Source organism: Babylonia areolata, chromosome 20 (assembly GCF_041734735.1).
Source record: "Babylonia areolata isolate BAREFJ2019XMU chromosome 20, ASM4173473v1, whole genome shotgun sequence".
In the NCBI taxonomy this organism is placed as follows: domain Eukaryota; kingdom Metazoa; phylum Mollusca; class Gastropoda; order Neogastropoda; family Buccinidae; genus Babylonia; species Babylonia areolata.
The window spans coordinates 9,222,968-9,232,937 of NC_134895.1; the positions used below are offsets into that span (position 1 = coordinate 9,222,968).

The 9,970-nt window shown below is 39.9% G+C and overlaps 1 protein-coding gene across 1 annotated transcript; it reads left to right on the top strand.

Moving 5' to 3' along the window:
- The first annotated feature begins 60 nt into the window (after positions 1-60).
- Positions 61-9,259, top strand: LOC143295032 (holocytochrome c-type synthase-like). Its single transcript, XM_076606575.1, has 7 exons — positions 61-219; positions 1,625-1,866; positions 3,464-3,611; positions 4,218-4,338; positions 4,755-4,841; positions 5,681-5,834; positions 6,450-9,259. Exons 2-7 carry the CDS (start codon positions 1,636-1,638, stop codon positions 6,573-6,575), a joined length of 867 nt encoding a protein of 288 aa, XP_076462690.1. The 5' UTR covers positions 61-219; positions 1,625-1,635; the 3' UTR covers positions 6,576-9,259.
- The last annotated feature ends 711 nt before the right edge of the window (positions 9,260-9,970 follow it).

Sequence of the window (9,970 nt, forward strand, 5' to 3'; positions counted from 1 at the left end):
TGTCCCTTGTTGCGCATGCGTTCTCAGTTGCTGAGTTATAAAAAGTGGACGAATACGCAACACCGGAACACACATGCATCAAGTAGAGAGGTCAAGGGGAAATTCATGCTTCAGACACAAGGGAAGAGGGACGTGTAGTCGAAGACTGTCGAAGTAACGTCGTTCTTTGAGAGTTTGGTTTGATCTGGTCGGTTGTGATAAAGTCATCAGACACAGAGGGTAAGTGTTCTCAGGATTTTTTGGTTAAACATTGAAAATATGAAACTTCTGATTGAAAAGTAATGGATCGACCATCGTGTCAGTTATGGTCAGTCTGTAGTGGTCATGTGGAACTTGAGTTTAAACTTACTTTATAAAATGAATTGAAGTTGATTTATGAAGACGGGCATAGTTTTAGTAAATAACAACAGTTCTGTTTTGTATGTTTTATTACTCGTATTAGATCGTACGTCATCGTCAACATGGACATTTGACTTGGTTTTACTTGAAAGTCAGTGTGATCTGACAAATGTGATTTTATCCATCGTCTCAGTCCGTTAAGATTTCAATCCTCTACGTTTTTTTTTTTTTTTTTTAATACAGCTGCGCTTTGTCACTCATTATGAATAAGTTTTTTGACTCTTGTTCTTTGACTTTAATTCAAACTCCGTAAATTTGTCAGAACTACAGTCATGCCCTTTACCTCCCACCAGTCCCAGTAGAAAGGTCACTGTCCCCCATGAGCAAACAACACATTATTCAATTTACTGTCATGAGGGTGATGCGAGCAGCAGCAAAGAAGTGACAGTGTTAAATGTGATAATCTCATGCAGTGTAACTGGTTTAGTGGTTATTCACTTATTCAGTTATTGCATACCCATATCAGATGTGGAAAAGAAAAATTTTGATATGTGTAATATCAGATCATCTCTGGCAGTGATGTAATTTTCTCTACTATTTCACTTTCAATCACTTGCCATGGAAATGCATTAACCTGTTTAGTGCCTGTAGAGTGTAAGACATCAGTTGAAGCCCAAGTCACTCCAACACAAAATGTTGCCATAGCCACTGACGTCCTGCATCTGGTGTGATTTTTCCTTCATCGGAGTTTGGTTCAATGAACACAGACTCTGAAAGGTTAGTTTAATGTGACTGGATTATAAGAATACTCTTTAAATGAGCGTATGTAAGGTGGAAAACCCCATTCTTCTTTTGCTAACTGAACTACCTTGATGCATGAGAAAAATGGGTTTGCATCAAATGATCAAGCAAAATGGGCATTGGAAACTTTGTCCAGCAAAGACAAGTGGTCCCTGTCAATGGATTTATATAACTTTACAGTCTGTGCAAATGATTATGTATGCTAATATAGTTGAGTTTCTATCTTGTCTGATAACTGGTTTGAACTTGAAGGTGATGACAATGACAGTGACAAAACTGACAGCAACATGTGATTAAACTGACAGCAATATTCAGTGCTTTGTCCAGTCCATCTATCCAATCAGACATCAATTTTGAGCAGGTTGCAATGTCTGACAGTAAGCAACATTTGAGAAGAGCAGGAGGAGAGAGAGAGGAGTGGTGTAGGACAGTTTACACATGCGTATGAATTAATAGTATAATAATACCTGACTTGTCTTTACAGCTAAAAGCAGCATGGGTGCCAATGGCTCTATCCAGGCACCACCCCAACCCCCACTCTCTTCTCAGGGGGGAGTGCCTCCCAGTGGCTGTCCCATGCACCAGCAGACAGCAGCAGCAGCTGCGCAGCCTCCCTCACAATGCCCCATGCACCAGAAAGCCGAGCCCCAGCCCAGCGCAGCCTCCATCAGCGAGTGTCCCATGAGGCAAGGGCAGGCAACAGAAGCTTTCAACATGGATAACATGGTGAGTGAAGGAGTGTGATCGCCTTCAGTGATGTCAGTACTTTGTGATGCATGTCATAGAAGTGGTCAGATTGGGTGATGAAAAAAAAAGTATTGGAAAACATAATTGCTTACAGTTACACTTTACAGACACATAATTTGATTTTGAAAAATAACTCCCTACAACAGTACAAGGATGACATGCTGCTGGGTCATTAAGTGAACTTGTTTGTATGGTACTGCTAGATAGTCTTGAAATTTTCAACTGAAAATACAGGTGTAGTACCTCATACCGGAAATCATGATAATAATTTAATATGATGATGAAAGAAGTCTGAGTTAGATCACAACTATATATATATATATATATATATATATATATATATATATATATATATATATATATGTGTGTGTGTGTGTGTGTGTGTGTGTGTGTGTGTGTGTGTAGATCATATATATATATGTATGTATTTTTTCGGCTGTCCCACCACCCAAGCCATTTCAAATTTCAGTGGTATTGCCCCTACAGAGCTCATTCCAAGTTCCCATATGTAGCCTTGCCCAGGCTATTGGCAGTATAGTGCCAGCAGTCCATGACTAGCTGTCAGTGTTAGGTCACCGTGAGGCCACACACCAGAGGACATCCTGCACTGCTGTTGAGTCTTTTTGGCAGTCGGTTGTGCCTGTTCTGCTTTAAGATACTCAGGACACAACATAGTAAGTAAGCCCCCTACTGGAGACAGTAATCACTGTCATGGAGCCAGCCTTAGTGTCCACCAAGGAGTGAAGATTACCACCATAGCCTACAATTTCCCGTGACTTTTACAGGAACTCAACACAAGCATGGAAATAGATGGGAAATTGAAACTGGTATCACCACAAGAGCTGGGCATGACAGGCCACAGAATTTGGGATTTTTTTTCCTATAGATTTTATGATTAATGATGATGACAGTTATGCTGCAGAGATCCTTTTAAGTTTGGGACTACATGACAAGTCTGTTCACAATGCATTAGATTATAATATCCCATCAGCCAGGCTTGAGACTTGTTAAGTATACAAATACTTGCGTTAGTTACAATGTAGGTTTTGAAATTTCAGCAACACTCCCAAAGAAGGCATGCAGTGGATGACCTTTTCATGGTCCCAGTCTTCCCATTAGAGATTATTTGAGCCCACAGCTCACTTGGCTCTGGCTAAGAGCTGGTCATGGGTTGAAAGATCCTAATTCTGATGATATATGAACCTGCAGCCTCCCAATGATCAGTCTGTGATGCAAACCATTTTGCCATGGCGGCGGGTATTTTTGATTGATATTATTTTTCTAATATTGCTCCATGGGTGATGCTTGTTTTTCCATTTTAGTTTGACGCTTTTTCTGTATTGTTGATGTGACTCTAATCTGCAAATTTGAAAAGTTGTAGTTCAGAGCATAAGTAATGTGTGGTCAGATCTTGTCAGGCGTTTATGTTTTGGTTATCAGCTGCACAAAATAATGTAACGACAGGATTCTGTTCCTTATGTATAGTGCAGTTCTTTGTGGCTACTGATGCAGAGAAGGTAGAATTTGAACATTCACTGTCCTGAATCTCATTCCGTCCATGTGTTTTTTTTGTCAGATGCCACCACCCAACCAGCGGCCGGCACCAGACCAGCCCTTCCCTCTGTCCACCAGCCGTCAGAAGTCGACCATCCCTAAGGCTGACACAGATGAAAACTGGACCTACCCTTCACAGCAGATGTTTTGGAATGCCATGCTGCGTAAAGGTGGGTCTCCTTTTATGGGTTGTGCTCCTTGAGTGAGTTGTGTATTTTGGTTTGATTCGCTGTACAGTATTCTCCTGTGGCTTGGTCTTGTTTATTTGATGAGTACCTCATCAGTATATTTTTTAATGTGCACATGTTCATAGTCAGCGGGAGTACACTGTTGTTTGTAATTGGATTGATTCCAGCATTCAAATGTTTTTAAGAGGTCTGTTCAGCATTAAAAAAAAAAAAAATGATGAGGAAGATAATTTTGGCCAGTGAGTAATTATATGCATGATTGCATATAGTATGTGTGTGTGGATGTTTGCATGTTTTTTGCACCTGACTGAAATTTATATTATTGTAAATGCTTTGAGTTGTTACTTTTTGTTTTAAAGTGCAGTGTAAATATTGTATTATTACTATTATTGTTCTAATGATGCTGATTACAGATTTTTAGCCTGACTGATGGTATGGTAACATAATGTTTTTTCGAAGTTATCAGGATATCCTGCTTCAAAGATATATCATGTTGTGTGGGTGTACCCTCAGGCATGTTGGTGAAGTTAGTGCTCAAAGACCTTAGTTAACACCAGTACACAGCAGCTCTTTGTGTTGACTGCACAGGCTGGCGCTGGAAGGATTCTGATGTGAACCCGAACGACATGGAGCACATCATCCGAATTCACAACGCCAACAACGAGCAGGCCTGGCAGGAGATTCTGAAGTGGGAAGCTCTGCATGCTCAGTGAGTTACTGATCCCTTTTAGTTTAAATTGAGCTTGACCAGTGAGTTACTGATCCCCTTTACTTGAGCTTGAATTGTGTGGGGATATGCATAGTTTTATAATGTCTGGGTTCTTACATTGTCATTTTCCTGAAGAAAGGGGAAGAAGTGTGCAGATTTTGTCCAGGTTTGAGCTTAACATGCTATTTGAAAGATTTATGTAAAAAAGAGAAAGGGGGCAAGGAATGTCAGGATCTGTGCTGAATGCTCAGTCTCTATGTGAAGGTATGACCTTACATGTATTGTTGTGTAAGTTGGGGTGATGGAGGATGGTGGTGAACTATGTTTGATGGATGCTGCAGATAATAGCTGTGTGTTAACGTGTGTGCTTTTGTTATGATAGTAATGTCATTTTTCATTTTTCCTTGCTTGTGCAGAGAAGGAGATGCGATGCCTCGCCTGAAAAGGTTTGGGGGCAAGGCTCAAGAGTTCTCCCCAAGAGCTCGCATTCGACACTGGCTGGGGTATGTTGTCAAGTGTTCATTTTAAAGAGTATGTTTTGTGCTCTTAGGCTTGAAGAGTAGGAACCTGTAGTTGATGTGTCTGTGTTCATGTCACTGCATGGACGAAGTTGAAATGTTTTCTCTTTCTTTTTTTTAATCTGTCAGTGAAAATAGTTTGAATATTTTCTCTCTGAGATAATGGATTAAACAGCTGAAACTAGTGCCTAGGAAGTGACAGTTTGTACAAGCAATTCATATGATGGCAGGTATACTATTTTGTACTCAAATGTCAGTGTTACTGTATAGACAAGGTAAAGTATGTTGGCTTTTTTGTTTTTGTTTGTTTTTTCAAACTTTCAGTGAAAATGTTTAGTACAACATAAACCCCGAGACTTTCAAACTGCAAGGCCTATCCAGTTTTGGGATATTATTTATTTTTGTTATGTTGTGGTTTTCAGACAGCATGATGCACACAATTCTTCATTTATGACCCTGATTATGCTGTTAATACTCTAAGTTTGCATGACATCTTTATAAAGGGTTTCAGTTGCCAAGAATAAACTTCTTGAACATTGGTGGAAGCAACACAATTTATGGCTTTGGACACCTTCGTCACTTTCTGTGTGAGGGCTTTCATCAGATGTACACTGCTTTTGTTATGGAATGTCTGAGCCAGAAAGATTTGGTGATGATGGGAATAAGTTGAAACTTACTCAGTTTGATTAAACTCGTTTTTATAGGAAACAATTTACTGTATCTGACACTGAAGGCAAGTTTTCTTGTAGACTGCTGATAGATCTTTTTCAATAATTGTTTATTTACTTATTGCTTGCCTCACCCCCACTTGCAATCCCATCCAGGTATGAGCTTCCGTTTGACCGCCACGACTGGATTGTGGATCGTAATGGGCAAGAGGTTCGCTATGTCATCGACTACTATGATGGGGGAAAGGTGGACAAGACCAACTACCAGTTCACCCTGCTGGATGTGCGACCGGCTCTGGACTCTTTTCAGGTCAGTCTTTCATGGCTGCCTGTCTTGGTGTGTTGTCTGTCTGCGTTCATGTCTTCGTGTCTCCCTTCTCTCGCCCCGGTGTTTCTGGTTTTCTTTTGCAATGAAAGTTCTGTTTTCATGTAGCCCCCTGCCACCCCCCAAACAACAACAACATCATTTTACATGCGTAATCCATGTCAGATGAATCATTTCAGGCACCCTGTTATACACTATGATGTTTATCTAGCTGACCGGCATCATGCACAGGTGAATGCTGTCAAATTAGAAAGTATCCTAAACTTGCTTGCATGCATACATATATACATACATACATACATAGCTATTTATGTATGTACCTCCCTACCTGTCTACATTACCTACGTACCTACATACATAATCTCTGTTTGTGGTGTTTCACTCAGTCTTCCCTCTCTTTTCCCATCCTTCTCTTTCTGTCTGTTTAGTTTAATGTAAACCAAGATGCTGCACACAAAAAAAACAAGATTAAAAAGATCGTAGCAGGGCAGTTTTTAGCCAGGGTTGGAGCAATGGTCTGTACAGCTCAGTGAGGGTAGTTAATGTACAGTGTGATCGAGATGATGTGACATGCTGTCACACAGGTGGTCTGTGTTGCAGGCGTTTTCTGACAGAATGAAGGTGTGGTACTGGAGGACGACGTCGAGTGGCAACAGCTCAACACCCACCTCTGGCCAGGCTGTCCCTCACACCCCCAACACATCCGACAGTGGTCAGCAGTCATGAACTCCTGTCCAGAGGATTTGTGTGTGTGTGTGAGTGCTTGTGTGTTTGTGTGTGTGTGTGTGTGTGTGATTATTTGTGTGCGTGTGTGTGTATGAATGTTTGCGTGTGTTCCTGCAAACTTGCCATGTCCATGGTGTCTGTTCTAGCATCTTTGGTCAGATTATTGTGTGAGCAAGTTGATTAGATTCACCCAACAGGCATGATACTTTGCTAGCTAAGTGGGTGGTGCAGTGGCTTTCCAGTAGTTTGGTTTGTGAAATATACTCTGTATTATGCACCAGCCATTGTGAATGTAGTATGGCAGCATCAGTGATTACGGAAAGAACAGCAGTTTCTGTAAAAACCCTCACCAGGAAATGAACAAGTGTAGGAGGGGCAGTATGTGAGCAAAGAAGGCAACAAATATCAGCTTTGTTCACCGGGTGTGCATTATGGGTAAGTATGTGCAGTGCATAATAACCTCACCAAACAGTGTGCCCAGTTGTTCAACTTGAAGTCAATAAAACAACCAGGAAATGTCAACCATTGCCATTTTGTGAGAAAGATGTGCGGGATGCTGGGTTAATCATGTTCACAGTTTTGGTCAGCTCTGTGACTTTAAGACTAAAAGTATGTTGCCACGCTTGGCAATATTGTTATTCGTACTGATATTTAGTGTCTGTGGATACTTGAACAGCAAGAACAGATGAGAGTCTGTCTCTGAATTTCTTTTTTGTATGAGAGTCTCTCTCTGTCTCTCTCTCCTTGTCTCTGTCGCTCTTTTTCTTTTCTCTCTCAGTCTCTTTTATTTTTTGATTGATCAATAAAGAGGACCATAGCGATAAGGGTGGGAAACAGAGCATGTGAAGAAACAATTCTGTATTGTGTGCTCATCGTGTGTGTGGGTGCGTATGCATGCATCATTGCATGTGAATACAACTTTGGATGTAGTCAAGGTTGTGCATATTAGATTTCTGCATATCAGTTTTAGGTTTTGTGTGGTCTTGACCAAAGATGTCACAAAACAACCACCAAACAAACAAGAGGAAAAGATAGTGGTATCCAAACAATTTCTACATATCAACTAAAGGTTTTGTTTGGTTTTGGCCAAAGATGTCACAAACGCCACCAACCAAGCAAAAAAAATGATAGTGGTATTCAGATCACTGACAGTAGTTATGCTCATTCTTTGTAATGAGCTTTGATTTCTTGTTTCCTATTTATTTTATTTTTTTTTAATCCATGACATTTGATTCAACTGTAGTCTGTACATGATACAGTGTGAATTAAATCCCAAGTCTGATCATGTGGTTTGTGTGCGTTACGAAAGCACAGTTATTTCCCTTAACCAGCGTTTTGAAACAGAGTAAAGAAAACCAGACCAAACCCCTTACTGAACAGGAAAATTGTGCTGCTCGTTTTTTTTTGTGGCTTGTTGCTGTGATATTTGATATGGAGAATAGTTACACTATGTCTTGTGTTTGCTTTTATGTTGGACAGGACAGCATGAGTTGTTGAGAACTTAGTTACTTAAACTTCTTTTGGATACCGGTGTTGTATAGCTCAGTGGCTTTTGTTTTGCCTTTCTGCGTCTGTGGATGTGTATGTGTTTCCTGAAATAGAGATTTTATTCAATGATTTTTTTTTTTATTATTCCAAGACACTACATCCAAAGTGTGTATGAATCGTATTTTATGCATGTTGGTATGTGTATGTGCACACACATGAGTGAGACACGGTCGTGATTCTTGAAAATGAAGAAGTCAGAATACTCAAGCTGTTCCTGTGTTTTGTGAACCGTTTTGCACAGTCGCCTTAGATGAAATTTCTTTATGCCCAGGTGCAGGTGCACAGAAAGAAACACACACACCACACACAGGGGTCAGTCAGGTTTTTTTCCTCCCTTGAAGGAAATTGCTCTTGATGTGTTTTGAATTTAAGTTTGAGTGTGTTCTTTTTGAGATTATGGATTTAACAGCTGAAACTAGTGCGCAGGAAGTGACAGATTGTAATTAGTAGGAATACTTGATTTTTTTTTTTTAACTGTAGATTTGTGTCTTTGTCATACATTAATTTCTACTGATGCATATATATATATATATATATATATAATGTTGCTGAATTTTTATGATGTGTACTCTAGGGAACACATGGGTTGGCATATTTCAGTGTCAAATGGACTTTCATATTGACATTTTAGTGATTGAAAAAAATGGTTTCCTTTAATTTACCTTGTTTTAGTATTAAAGATAAGCACTGAAGTTAATTGGCCCCTCAACCTTGACAGCAAACTCTTCAGTATTACAAACATCAGTCATTCCCACCCATGAGGACATGAAAGGTCAGAAGCCAGCATTGATAGTGTCTGAATACACATAATGTGGACTAGTTCAACAGGTTTTCATTTCAGATTTGGCATAATAACATAACTGACATTAAGTTAACTCTATAACTGAATCAATAAAGGACCTGATTATCTTTTTAATCATGTAGTTTTTGACATGGAGTTTGTATGTGTAAATGTGCGTGTGTGTGTTTTCATCGGGGATATATGGCTGCACTGACAGAAACACTTGATTTAATCAGAGTAGTTCTGGATAAACTTTGAAGGGATATCTGGGGATCTCAGCTATGTCAGTGTCATCCTTCTATAATCTCTTAACTGACTCCGAGAGGAGCGAGTGAATAAACTGCTGTGACGCAGAGGCTTTTGTCTGGTCTGAATTTAAGTTTTGGTTTTGTCAGTGTATAATGTGTGTGGGGATGGGATGGGTGTCGGTGTGTTTGCCTTCATCTGTTTGATCTTGAAATACTGTGCTCTATGCATGCTTGGATCTGTATGTGTGTGTGTGTGTGTGTGTTGCTGTGCATGCATCACACACACACACACACACACACACACACACATAGGTTTAAGCATGAACACGTGCACAGACATACACATGCATGCACCAAGCATGTATAGTGCATCTTCATGTCAGTGTTCATGATTGAACTGTCCAGAGGAGTGGAGAAAGAACGTATCCACACAATTTTTGTTGTAAAGTTAATTTCAGCTCATTTCATGCACAAATACACACACACAGAAGCATGGATAAACAAAATTGATCCAGCTTTTCTCATTCTCTGTCTCTCTCTCCCTCTCTGTTACTTTCCCTTCCAATAATTGTGTCATAAATACAGGGTCAAAGTCTGAAATGAGTGGAATAACCATAGATATCGAACATACGGCTTGATCACAGCCACACGATGAGTTAGTTTTTCAGACCAGCAGCAATACAAGAGTTTGTGGAAATGATGTTGACTTAAGAGCTTAGGCGGGAAGTGTGGTTTAAAAAAAAAAGTTTCGTTCTCCAGAGCTTAGTGAATAATAATATGGATGGAATGTTGTTTGAAATCACAAAGCAGCCGAAGCA